The sequence below is a fragment of the Sceloporus occidentalis genome, unplaced genomic scaffold (assembly GCF_023333645.1).
Source record: "Sceloporus occidentalis isolate IW3139 unplaced genomic scaffold, rSceOcc1.0.p SCAF_2, whole genome shotgun sequence".
Taxonomy (NCBI): domain Eukaryota; kingdom Metazoa; phylum Chordata; class Lepidosauria; order Squamata; family Phrynosomatidae; genus Sceloporus; species Sceloporus occidentalis.
The window spans coordinates 18,517,157-18,530,875 of record NW_028316982.1 but is presented as its reverse complement, the minus strand read 5'-3'; the positions used below and the strand labels follow the sequence as shown (position 1 = coordinate 18,530,875).

Sequence of the window (13,719 nt, the reverse complement as noted above, 5' to 3'; positions counted from 1 at the left end):
CTTCACTTTCCCACAAAAGCGTGTATATGATAACTATAGAAGGGTAAGTCCAAGGTCTTGACTTTTGTAAACTTCTTTCCCACCCTTCTGTTTTGTTTTGTTTTCCATATGCAGGCCCCAGCTGACAATGGTTCAAAAATCACCAGCTACCGTTTAGAGTGGGATGAGGTAAGTGATGATTAATCACCTTTTAAAATTCTCATCTTGTGTTCCATCCATAAATCGCTTGTACAGTGAAACAAATTGTCTTCCAAATATGGGAGAATTAAATTGTGTAAATGTAGTGCCCTTCATTGCTACACAGTTATAACATGGTGTTGCCACTTTAACCACCATGGCTTCATCATATGGAATCCTGGGATTTGCAGTTTATAGAGGTGTCATTACCATTCTATGCCAGGAAACTCATCTCTCCAAAATACAAACCCCAGAATTCCATATGATGCAGTCATGGAAGTTAAAGGGGCCTCACAGTGCTGTAATTGGGTTCGTAGTCACTCTTTGGTTTTACACTGTATAAACATTTTTGACCAGATTAAAGCATAAATATAGTTCAGAAACAATATACCATCAAATTGATTATGTGTTGATTATTAAATTAAGCAAAATGTTAATTGAAGTGAAGCTGACATAAAGTCTTGGTTTACTGAATTGGAAATATAGTATACCTATTATACTGTGCTTATGTTAGTCTCTAAATCCATTACAATCTGGTTTCAGGCCTGACTATGAAACAGAGACAGCTTTGGTGGATGACCTACAGTGCCATCAATATGTGGGTTACATTCAGTTCTAGAACTCCTTTCCACCCCAACCCAAGGAGGCTGTCTAGGTCCTAAACCAGTGTCTGTCATCAATAATGGACTGGATGTGGGCAAACAAATTGAAATTTAATCCAGAGAAAACAGAGGTGCTCTCAGTCAGCTGGAAGACAGATCAGGATTTTTCCCCAATTTTATTCTCTATTATCAGTCCTAACCTTTTGTTGAAATTATGTAGCTGAGAATAACAGAAGAGTAACAACCACTGCAACAGGCAATGTAGCAAGTTTTTTTCAACACTTTAATGAGAAAACTAATATCAGATCAAAGGAAATAAGAATCCAGGCAGTGTGAAACCTTTTTACTGTGTGTGGCTTCCTTTTATTGCATATTCCAAGCAAAATCCAGCAATTTACTGTTTCTGAGCAAATGCAAACCTTTGGAACAATGCTCACTATCACTCAGCAAGCTTAACAGAGGAAATGCTCTAAGTGTACAATTTTCTTCTTTTTCATCTTCTTGCTAATCATAATCGTTACCATCAATATCACCTGGTTATGTTTGTAAAGCAGAGATGTGCTTTGAATAATGAATTGTTAATGTCAACTTGTTGAATGAATTGTTTGTATTTTTTAACATTCAATAAATATAACTATATATATATATATATATATATATATATGATAGTGAGTTCAGTGGGCTAATTTTGAAACACAGTAACAAGAAACTGGAACAAACCACTTTTTCTAAAGTAGTTTTCCAAGTTCTGTATTAGATAATAGATCTTCTGCCGAACAGGGCTCTATGACAATTCACTTGAACTTCATTCATAACATTACCACCATTTAGAATGTTGCCTGATTATAAAGCAGTTGGTTTAAATATGACATAAAATTGGAAGAAGAATGTTCAAAACACAAAATTCTGTAAAATATATAAGGATCATCAGCTTGCTTCAAAAACTTTCTGCAAAGCAGCAGATACTCAAACTTCTGTTATTTTGAGAACAGGGAGATTTCCAAGCAATTAATGCTTAGTTAATTAGAAATATCAGATGGCTTTTGATGTGTTTGCCAGTGGAACATGAAATATTATCTGCTCTGAGACATTTAAAGTAGCAGCCAGTTGAAACTTAGCTTTAGAAATATGAAATGCCAGTTCAGGTAACAAGTGTATCTGTGTCTGGATTGAAGATCATCATCTATGAAAGGCAGTTGAACCTTAAGCAGATAGCTCTAACTGTTGTAAGGAAATTAGAAGCTGTTTTATCTCTATGTTGGGCAACAGAAAATGCATGATTGCATTTTGCTATGAATTTGCATATGAGCCATTTAATTATAGGTTTTTTAAATTATTTTATCATTTTTGAGTTAAAGTTGTACACCTGTATATTTGTTCTGATCTTTTATTAAGTTATGCCACCACTCCATTACATGTTGCAACTGTTTAAAAAGTACATTTATTTTCTTAAAAGGTTTTGCATGTAAAATATCAGCACCTTGTTAGGAGGGGGTCTAGAGGAGGTCTATACTCCTAATCTGGAAAAAGGAACAGATAATTTTGTCCATTCAGGGTCACATCAATGTCTTAGGACTAGAAGGGATGGCAACAGAATGTTAAGAAGCAGAATGATAAGAATGATAAGAAGCTGTCTTTAAGCTGCCTGTTATTTAAATTCTTGGCTTCAGGAGCCAGGCAGGTACCTCAAAGCCAAGAGGCGTGAGAAGGGTGGCTTAGAATATCTCCTGATATTCATGGATTACGTGGTTCAGAGCTACTTCTGTTCTCTTCCTGCCACTGCTCCTCTCCCAATTTGTGCAAACAGGAAGATGGTCAAACCGTGCCAAGAGCAGTCAATTTAGTGAGTGGTTTGGTCCAGTGGGATACCAGTCATAAAGAGCTGTGCATGTGCATTCAAATATGATGGTGAGCAGTTGGTGAAAAGCTGGAGTCCAGGCCATGTTCTTGCCTTGAGATTCAAAAAAGTCATTTTCATGAATTTGAATAAAGTATATGCTTTCTCCTTTCAGGGAAAAAGAAGCAATATATTCAGAGAATGTTATGATGGGAGCCAGAAACATTACAAGGTGATGAAGCTCTGTCCGGCTGTGGGTTACACGTTTCGATTAGCAGCTCGGAATGACATGGGCATTAGGTAAAGTGTCACTTCTGATTGTTACTGTGGCTCAGCAGTGAAGGCTGTATGTGTGTTTTAACATGAACCTGAATTTTTAATTTAAAATTGAGCTAATATTACTGGATCTGACAAAAGACCTGTCTAGTTCGGTATCCTATTTCTCACAGTGGGGGGATTTGTGGTTTCAGAGATACTTTGCTCAAAGAGGGAATGTGCGTGCATTTGAACCTAAATTCATAGTAGACTGTGGGAAAGCATCAGGTGAGAATAAATGACATTTCCAACACAAAACAAACCAATGTTCATCTGTCAGGAAACTAATTCTTAAAGCAGAATCTTGAGAATTGTGCAGCCTTTCAGATGTTGAACTGCAACTGTCAATGAAAATTTGTAGGATTTTGGCTGATTTTAATAAAATTATTTGGTGAATTCTGAGGGATTTCGGGAACCATTTGGAGAATTTTGACTGATTTTAATAAAAAAGTAGAAATAACATATTATTAACAGTTAAAGTAATAGAGTATTTAATAATAATAATGGAAACTGTTAATTGTAGAAAATTGTCATTACAATTAATGTTAACAATAATATGCTAGCTTTAATACTAATTGCAAGCTCTGATCTGCCCAATACCTTGCTTGTATGATTTTGAATACATTGGGCCCTTGGTTTCTGCTGGTGTTTGGTTCCAGGACCTACCATAGATACCAAAATCTGTGGATGCTCAAGTCCCATTATACACACTGGTGTAGTAAAATAGTGTCCCTTATATAAAATGGCAAAATCAAGTTTTGTTTTGTTTTGTTTTGTTTGGAATTTTGGGGATGTGAACTGTGGTTGGTTGAATCTGTTGCTGCAGAATCCATGAATATTGAGCAACAACCATATAATGTGGAACATATATATGCACAGTGTGCACATAGTAAATAAAGAGGTTAGTTAAAGTAAAATGCAGCCAAGGCATTCTCCATTTTACATTGGATTCTACAGACCTTGTGTAATGAAAATCTTTTGTTCCTTCTGTTACTTCACAGTGGCTTTAGCCAAGAAGTTGTATGTTACACATCAGGAAATATTCCTCAGATGCCTTCTGCTCCAAGACTTGTCCGAGCAGGAGTCACATGGATCACCCTACAGTGGAATAAAGCAGAGGGCTGCACGCCAGAAGAAGTGACTACATACACTTTGGAGATTCAGGAGGATGACAATGTAAGTTCTGAATTAATAAAGACATATCTAAAAATGTCTTGGGTTAAGGGGCCTAGAGAGTTCATCCCTCCCTCCTCCCATATTTATTTATCTTCCCACAAAGTTGAGATCAACAGACAAGGAAGTTACCATCATATTAGATGTATACACTATTTCTCCTCATCCCCATTCCCTGGCTAACCACCTTTTACATCTTGTGTACATTTGCCTGTTTTAATATCCATTGAGGCAAAAGCTCCTGTCTTGCTTGAATAAAGATGAGGCTGCAGATTGGAGTTTGGATCCTGTTTATTACTGGTCAGTCTCCAGATGAAAAAACTTGAAGTTCTTATATGACTTTTCATAACTTACAGAAGCACTGTCCAAATCCATAGCAAAGAAAGATTTAACTTAGATTTCTTCTCACTTACTATACCTAACATCTGAACCTATCCTATCCATCATATGCACTGAGATAAAATGCAGTACTTCAGCATTTCTATAAAACTTTGATTACATAAGCCTTCTTGCTGTGAGAACATGGAACTATATTATTGGAAAAGGCCCAGAATAATTCTGGAAGACATCCTATTCGATGGTGACAGAGCATAAGTATATGTACAAAGATTTCAGGGCAAAATGCAATAAAATCACTCTAAATTGTTTGGCCAGTTTGAACCAGTAAATACAATACAATTTGTATCACTGGTATATTTCCCCCACCTTTCATAATATACTGTATTGTCAGTGCCTTGATTCAGTCTTGTTTCCATACTTGCTATTATATCAGCTCTTGTTATTGAGCCACACAAATGGTATATTCCACAGTTATTATTTTCTCCCCCATATCCCCCCAAATATTCTATCGTGCTTCATTGCCATGGCAAAACACAGTCTGTTATGTGCTTGGTGAATAGGTGAAAGCATCTCTCACAGTGAGGGATGCTGTCTTTGCTGTTTCCCTTTCTTAACAGAAGAGGGAGCCTATTTACTTCTCAGAGTAAAAGAACACACTTAAAATCTATGCCGTAGGTTTGGATAAGAGCCTAACCTTATGGTACACATACAGATTCCATACATCAGAGAGCAGAAGTTTAGGTTTGGATGGTGTTACAGGTTTTAGCAGGAAAACAAGCAACAGGAGTCCAGAAGGAAAATAAAATACAGGGCAGTTTTGAGAGACAGTGTCAGATTTTATTTTAGCGTTCTGGAGCTGCCAGCATCAGTCTTCCAGAGTTTTCCCCTTATAAAGGTCACTCAGCTGGCTCCCTTGGAACACTAAACAACAGTTTGGCAGTCCACAACCAAGCCTGGGGTCCACACATTCCTTTCTTATCCCCTGCTCAGTCTATTACTCATGCATTAATGTCATACTGTGCTGAAAGAGGTGGGGAGGATCAGAACCACAAAGTCCTGCAGTAAATTTGTAAAGAGAAAATTTTAACTGCAAATGGACTGCATAATATAAGACCAACTTCTCTAATCATAGCTTCGAAAAGTTAATTTTGTGGACACAAATTCCTGGAACCTCCAACCAACACAGCCCTATATTCTGCTGATGGTGGGTTAATTAACCATGATGGCTAAGGGATTCTTGTAGTTGCAGTGCAAAAAAGGTAACTTTTCCAAACTGCTTGTGATGACCTGAATGGCAATGATACTTGGCAATATGTTACTGTTAGTGTTTTTTCTAAACTCATACTGTTTCATTAACTTGTTGCCTTATTTATGCTTCAGGATAGTGTGTTTCATCCAAAGTACACTGGAGAAGACCAAACCTGTACTGTGAAAAATCTTAAAAGAAGCACACAATATAAATTTAGGGTAGGTTTTCAATTCTTTTTCACACTACTATCAGCTTTGGGAGAACTCAGAGCATTATATTGCTATTTCACAGACTTTATATTATATACTGTGGGAAAGAATGGAAGAGGAGATGAAATGTAGTTGCAGTTTTAACTACTAGGTATGTTTTGCTGTCAGTGTCTAGTTATGCCCTAAAAGTATTCTCAAAGTAATAATCAGATAGTTTGCAAACAAGCATTAGTTAACAGTGATTCAACTGGCTAAAAAAAATCCCCAAATTAAAAAGTAAGAGCCTAGGGCTACTCTTCCTCCATATAAAATCAATAGTTTAGTATAGAGTTTTTGGCATGAAAAATTCAAGTGCAGTACAGAGAGATATTTTATTGGCTCAAAATATTAATAAGGATAGCTTCATGCATATACCATGGGATCTTTTAAAAAGAGGTTATTTATCAACATTTCATTTTTTTGTTTTATTTTTTGTCAATTACTTGCTTGATCACTTAATTTTCCATATATTTCCAAGGTCTCAATGTAGCTATATGCCTCTTTGAGATACTGAAACAAGCTTAAGATAACTAGTAAGAGGTTGGCTAGTTTATTCTATGTAGAAGTGCAGCACTAAAATAGAAAATAACACATATTGCAACAATCTTTTTCCAATGTGATATATGCCATTTTCTGTCTGCCATGCTTTTCTTCATTCTATGAATGGAAAGCAGGCTAGCCCAAAGCAAATGAATAAAGAGACATGTTCTTACATCATAAATGAATAGACTCAAAATTTAGTCCTCTAGGATATTCTATCACTAACCTTAAAGTAGCCTTTGTGAACCAAAGAAATTTATATGGCAGTTCAGAGAGCAAGAGTGAGAGTTCATTAGAAAGTTGCAGTCTATTACTGCAACTGAAGTTGGAGTACTGAAGAAAGTCAATGAAGAAAGTTCAAAGATAAGTTCACAATTTAGCATTAAAAAAACAGAAATAAAGACCATAGATGATTTACATAACTTTAAAGTAGATGACAGCATTGAAACAGTTCAAGATTGTCCATACCATAGCTCAGTCATGAATCAGACTAGAGTCTGCAGTCAAGAAATCAGAAGATGACTAGGACTTGAAAGGGCAGCTATGAAGGAGCTAATCAAGATCCTAAAGTGTCAAGATATAGAATTGAATACTAAAGTTAGCATTGTCCATGGCATTGTATTTTCCATTTCTATGTATGGTTGTGAAAGCTGGACAATGAAGAAAGCTGGTAGAATCAAATCAACTCATTTGAAATATGCTGGAGAAGAGTTCTATGAATACTGGGGGGCTACTAAAAAGACCAGTAAATGGGTCCCAGAGCAAATCAAGCCTGAACTCTCCCTTTGTTGACATTATTCATTTAATTTCACATGTAAGTTTAGTATCTTGACAGAAAGAAGCACCGCATCTTTTTTTCAGAGGTTATGCTGATTTATTATTATTATTATTATTAACCTTTATTTATGAAGCGCTGTAAATTTACACAGCGCTGTACATGCAATATTTTTAGTTAGACGGTTCCCTGCCCTCGGGCTTACAATCTAAAAAGACATGACACAGAAGGAGAAGAGAGTGGTGGAGGGAAAGGGTAAGAGGTCCAGCAGTTCCTCTCTACCTCCAAGGCCTGGACCAAGGCAGATGGACTGGAGGGAGGGCTTGGCTTCAAAATGGAAGGTTAATCATTTTCCAGGGAAAATACATACTCTCAAGTAGGATAATACATATACAATACATAGCAATACAGGAAATGGTTCGATAAACAGGCAACAAAAGAACATCAGATAGTAAGCGACAATTATGCAATGCCTGGGAAGGCTTCTCTGAACAGGATGGTTTTCAACTCCGTTTTGAAGCTAGTTAAAGAAGTGATGGTTCTTACTTGTGGGGGAAGAAGGTTCCAGGAGTGAGGGGCAGCAAGTGAAAAGGGGCGAATTCGAGATGGGGCAGAGGAAATCCTGGGAAATCCTGATCCTGCAATGTGTATGCAAAGACTAAATTAGAGTCACATGTGTTTGTGTGTACACATATACTTATTTAAGCAGGCACCGTGATAGCAGCTATAAGGCTGGCTTTTGGTGTCAAGAAATAAGCATGGTTACACTAGAAAAATAGGTGTTTGTGTAGGGGAAACTAGAAAAGACAGCTATAAACTGCAGTGTGTATGTGTGTAAAATATAAAAATGCATGTTTACCTTGTGTTTGATGCAGAAATACATTGCTGAAATAGAAACAAGTCAACAAATCTTTTTTTCAGTGTGGTATATGCCATCTTCATTTTGACATGTCCTCTGCATTCTACATATGGAAAACAGGCCAGACTTGATGCAAAAGAATAAAGGAGTATATGAGGGTTTGGGAAAGGTATACAGCCCATGGACTGAATTTTTCCATACCTGGCCTACCTTGGCACATGACCCTTCAAAAGACTCATGCACATTGAATACATGAAAGGGCTGGTGTAAATATCTTCAGACTTTATTCTGGTAGTAGAGAGGCTTCTTGAGGAAATGTTTGTGTATTCTTGGAACCTGCAAACAAATACAGCATGTGATTCAAAAGGGGGAGGGGTTTAATGTCTTTGAGATCTTCCTCATACACATCCTGTTCAAGTGATACAATTGTAGGTTTCTTGAAATTCCTTTGTATAATACAACTTGGCAAATGAACATACAGATAATCATGTTCATTTTTTTCACAGCTAATTGCCTCCAACGTAGAAGGGAAGAGTAGTCCGAGTGATGTTTTGGTCTGTACCACAAGCCCTGACAGGCCAGGGCCTCCCAACAGGCTTGTTATTAAAGGGCCAATAACATCTCATGGCTTCAGTGTGAAATGGGGTAAGCACTTTTGCATTTCTAGGATTTGTCATTCATCTTAGACCTTAGAAGCCAAAAGGATATCTGTAGTACAAGAAGGCACTGTGGAAGTGGTTCCTTACATTCTCCATTCCACTTGAAAATTTCTTCCTGTGTGTGTGTGTGTGTTTGTGTGAATATGTAGGGAGAAGGTGGGTATGAATGGAGCAGAAGTCATGTAAGGTGCAACTAGAATAGTCTAAGAGAGAAACCATGTTTTGAAGAGGGCACGATTCCCCATTTGGCTATGAAAATCCACTGGATGACATTGAGCGAATGACACACTTCAGCCCCAGAAAAGCCTGTGATAGGGTCACCTACAGTCTCCCTAGGTCAGAAACAGCTTGGACACAACAACAACAACAACAACATGTATAACTCTTAGGGTAAGAACTGAAGCAGTATTGAGCTTCATCTCATCTTCACAATGTACACACAAGAGTTTTATGTTTGTTCATTTAAAATTAATTTGTTACATTTGTGTTTTTAAACAAATCAAGAAGTAGTAGTTTAACCAAACACATTCATTTTAGTACAATTGCATCCAGCTCTCATAGGTTTATTGTGGTATTTCTGACTTTCGACTTCAGGGGGAAAAATATATGAAACATAGGATAGGTACAGGAGTGAACTAAGAAGGTCGTCATGCCTGTGATTCCATAAAAGTCAGCAAGAAGTGAGCTTAATCAAATTAAGATGGAGTTATTGCAACTCCTAAAAGATACCAACTCTTTTTCTTGTCAAAGTCCCACCTGTTTCCTTGGCTGTCAGGTTGTATTTCAGTGGAATCAGGTGGGTCCAGTCCTGTTCAAAAAACAAATTTGTTTTTTTTAATAAATTTTATTGATTTTAAAAACACAAACATTACACGAACAAATACACAATAAAACATATAACCACATATATCAGAAGCTTTACATACCAATGCATATACATGTAGTATTAATAAAACATAAAAACTTCCTGCTATCACAGTCCAACCTGTTTACTATCTCATTCTTAGGAAATTTTTAAGTCCTCAAATGTATTTCCCCTGTTCTTAGTTTCGGTTCCTTATATCAAGATATCGTCAATTTTTATTTAAATCATTTTGCTGAGCAGGGGGATCCAATTTTCCTTTTGAGTTTTGCCTAGCCACTGTAAGGCTCTTTAATATCTGAAAAGTAAAATAATAGGTTGACCAATGTAAAAATTAAATCATACTCCTCTTTCTTTGTCTGTACCGTTTATCTTGTTATCTTTACATCTATGACTTATCAACTCTTCAACCATACAACTATTCGTTTCTTTCATTTTTATTTCTTTACCAGTCTTTTAATATGCTAGTTGCCTCCTTTCCCAAATTGTTTTCTATATATTCAAATACCTGTTTCCACTTCTCCAAAAAATTAGCCATTTTTTCATTTCTCAATTTTCTTGACAGTTTATCTAACTCTATCATTTCCTGCAATTTCAATATCCATTCTTCCACTTTTGGAACAATTTTACTTTTCCAAGCTTTTGCATATACCATTCTTGCAACACATATCATATAGAATAGAACACAACCATATTTCTTTTCCAATTCATCATTAAGCATATTTAACAAATAAATTTCAGGTTTATTATCTAAGTTTATATTTAATATTTTGTTAATTGTTTTACGAATGGTTCTCCAGAATCTTTTTGCTTTTTTACACCCCCACCAAATGTGAAATAGTGTCCCTCTCTTTTTCCCACACTTCCAGCATTTGCTGTCATGTTTTCCATAAATTTTACACAATTTCACAGGCGTGAGGTACCATCTATAATACAGTGTATAACAATTTTCTTTTATATCTTGGCACAGGGTATATTTCATTCTTTTGGTCCAAGATCTTTCCCATTGCTCCAGGTTCAATGGTCTCCCAATATCTTGTGCCCATTCAATCATATTTGTTTTCACTAATTCGTTTTCAGTATAGTATTTCAAAAGGCATCTATATAACGCTGATATTGTTGCCCCTTTTTTGCCCAGATAATTTCTTCCAAATCTGATTTTTTATTTGTTATCCCCCTGTTTTTAAGGTCTTTTTTAAACTGTTCATTTAGTTGAAAATACATAAACCAGTTGTTTATCTTCCCCTATTTCTTTAGTTCCTCTAGCGATTTCATTTCCCATGTTGCTTGCTTTAGAGGTTTTTAACAGATCTGTATATTTCAGCCATTTTTCATTTCTTAATGGATCAGTTTTTAAGAGTGCCTCATGGGGAGAACACCATATTGGAATTTTATTACAAATCAGCTTCTTGTATTTCATCCAAATTCTATAAATGGCTTTTCTAATAAGATGGTTTCTAAAATCCTTATTTGCCTTAACTTTATCGTAAAACAAGAAAGCATGCCACCCAAATCTTAAGTTTGAACCTTCCAATTTCAACAAGGGGTTGTTTTTCAACTCTAGCCAATCTTTTAGCCAGATCATTCCACTAGCCTCATAGTATAGATTTAGATTTGGAAGTGCAAAACCTCCTCTGTCTACCGAGTCCTGCAAATATTTTAATCTTATGCATGGTTTCTTCCCTTCCCACACAAAAGAATTTATATCTTTCTGCCATTTAGAGAAAACCGAATTGTTTTGGAAAACTGGAAAAGAAATAATAATTTAGGGAGGATTGTCATTTTAACTGCCGCTATCCTTCCCAATAGCGATAATTTGATGTTCGTCCAACTTTTCATTTCCTTTTTAATATTTGTCCAAGTTTTGTTATAATTAAATTTGAATAAAACTGTATTCTTTTTTTACAGTTCTATACCCAAATACTTCACCTTTTTATTTATTTGGAGACCAGAAATCTTTTTCAATTCCATTTCTTCTCCCTCTTTCATGTTTTTTGTTACAATTACTGTTTTTTCCTTATTCATTTTTAGACCTGATATCTTCCCAAATCTCTCTAGTTCCTTTTGTAGAACTGATATATCTTCAAATGCTCAATGATACTAATAGGTCATCTGCAAACGCATGCAGTTTAAATTCGCTACCTTTTACTTTAACTCCTCTTATATTAACCTCCTTTCTTATATTATGTAATAACAATTCAAAAACCATAATAAACAAGAGGGGGAAAGGGGGCAACCTTGTCTAGTTCCCTTTTGTATCTCAATGGGGTCTGTTCTTTCACTATTTACAATAATTTTTGCATGTTGTTTACAGTATATCGCCATAGTCCATTTCAAAAATTTCGGGCCCACTTCCAGCTTTTCCAATGTCTGTTTTATCAGTGGCCACTGAACATTATTGAAAGCCTTCTCTATGTCCAAGAAAACTAAAGCAAGTTTTTTCTCATTGTGGACCTCATAATGTTCTAAGATGTTTACCACATATCTAATATTATCTTTTAACTGCCTCTTTGGTAGAAACCCCCGTTGGTCCTCGTGTATCCATTCATCCAGATACTTTCTTAGCCACTTCACTAATATAGAGGCAAAAATCTTATAGTCCACGTTTAGAAGAAAGATTGGTCTAAAGTTGGCTGGAGTTGTGTGGTCTCGTCCCTCTTTTGGAATCAGAGTGATGGTCGCTTCATCCCAAGTGTGGGGTAGTTCTCCAATCTTGATCTTATTCATTATTTGTTGTAGAGGTTCAGCTAAGATTTTCTACGAATTCTTTGTAATATTGGGCAGAGAACCCATCAGGCCCCGGGGCTTTTCCCGATTTTAATGATTTTATGGCTTCTTTGGTTTCTTGAATTGTAATAGGTTGATCCAACAATTCTCTCTGTTGGGGTGTAAAAGGTGCAATAGTGGTGTTGTCTAAATATTCTTTTATATCTTTTACATCGTTATTTTTACTCTTATATAGGTCTCCATAATATTCCATGATCGTTTTTTTAGTCTTCACCCTTTTTTAGTTTATTTATCACCAACATTTCTTCCTACTTCTTCAGTTTGAAGGCCAACCATTTTCCAGCTTTATTTGCATGTTGGAATTGTCTTACTTTTGCAGCTTTCAGTGTTCTAGCTCATGGGTGCCCAACTTGGAAGGAGGTAGGGGCCAAAACTAAGGTCGGCTAGGTCGTTTGGGCCACCAATAGATTTAGGACAGTGAAATGTAGGGCATTTAGGGGAAATGTAGGGCATTCAAGCAAAATGGAGGACACAACCAAATAAAAGCTGGAAGCATATAAATATAAATCCATACTTCTTAGCCATGCTCAAAATGGAGGATATTGTGGAATCCCTCCTCCTGGACAGGAAGACCGAGATGGGAGACATGTCCAGGAAAAGGAGGGAAAGTCTGGTCACCCTACTAAGCGGCAGGCATCCCCTCCCTCCCTCCTTTCTTTCTTTCCATGCTTGCTTGCTTCCTCCAGTCTTTCTTTCTTTCTTTCTTTCTTTCTTTCTTTCTTTCTTTGGCGGCTTATAGACCGCCAAAAAGCAGCGGTCTGGCTCCGCCGCCGCTTGCAGCATCCGGGAGATGCAACCTTTAAACAGTGTGACTCCCGGACACTGCAGAGACGCACTCTTTCTCGGGCCCCAGAAGAGGCACCGCAAGTGCCAAAGGGCGCACTCGGGTGTCACTTCTGGTACGCCACGTGCGGACGCAGAGCGTCTGTTATGTCAATATGGCGGCCCCCATGTGGAAGGGGCGCTGCCATATTGTACGTATTCCATACGTACTGGGGTTAGGGGGGTGCGGAAGCACCGCCCCTTCCTAACCCTAATACGTATGGAATACGTATTTTTGGCTGTGTGTAACCCGCCTTTGTGTCTTTCTTTTTTTCCTCCCTTCCTCTCTCTCTCCTTCCTTTCCTTCATTCTTTATTTCCTTGCTTCTCTTCCCTCCCTCCCTCCCTCCCTCCCTCCCTCCCTTCTTCTTAATTTCTTTCTTTCCTCCAATCCTTCTTTCTTCCTTTCCCTGCTCCCTCCCTCCCTCCTTTCTTCTTTCTTTCTTTTCTCCCTCCCTCCCTCCTTCCTTTACTTT

General features: G+C 37.0%; 1 protein-coding gene across 4 annotated transcripts in view; it reads left to right on the top strand.

Annotated features, from left to right (window-relative positions):
- FNDC3B (fibronectin type III domain containing 3B) overlaps positions 1-13,719 on the top strand; it is a 396,089-nt gene that overhangs the window by 293,950 nt on the left and 88,420 nt on the right. For all 4 annotated transcript variants that reach the window (XM_089508835.1, XM_089508837.1, XM_089508834.1 and 1 more), the window contains 5 exons: positions 115-168; positions 2,792-2,916; positions 3,933-4,107; positions 5,824-5,910; positions 8,621-8,759. In XM_089508835.1, coding sequence (XP_089364961.1) covers positions 115-168; positions 2,792-2,916; positions 3,933-4,107; positions 5,824-5,910; positions 8,621-8,759 — 580 coding nt within the window. The remainder of the gene's footprint in view (positions 1-114; positions 169-2,791; positions 2,917-3,932; positions 4,108-5,823; positions 5,911-8,620; positions 8,760-13,719) is intronic.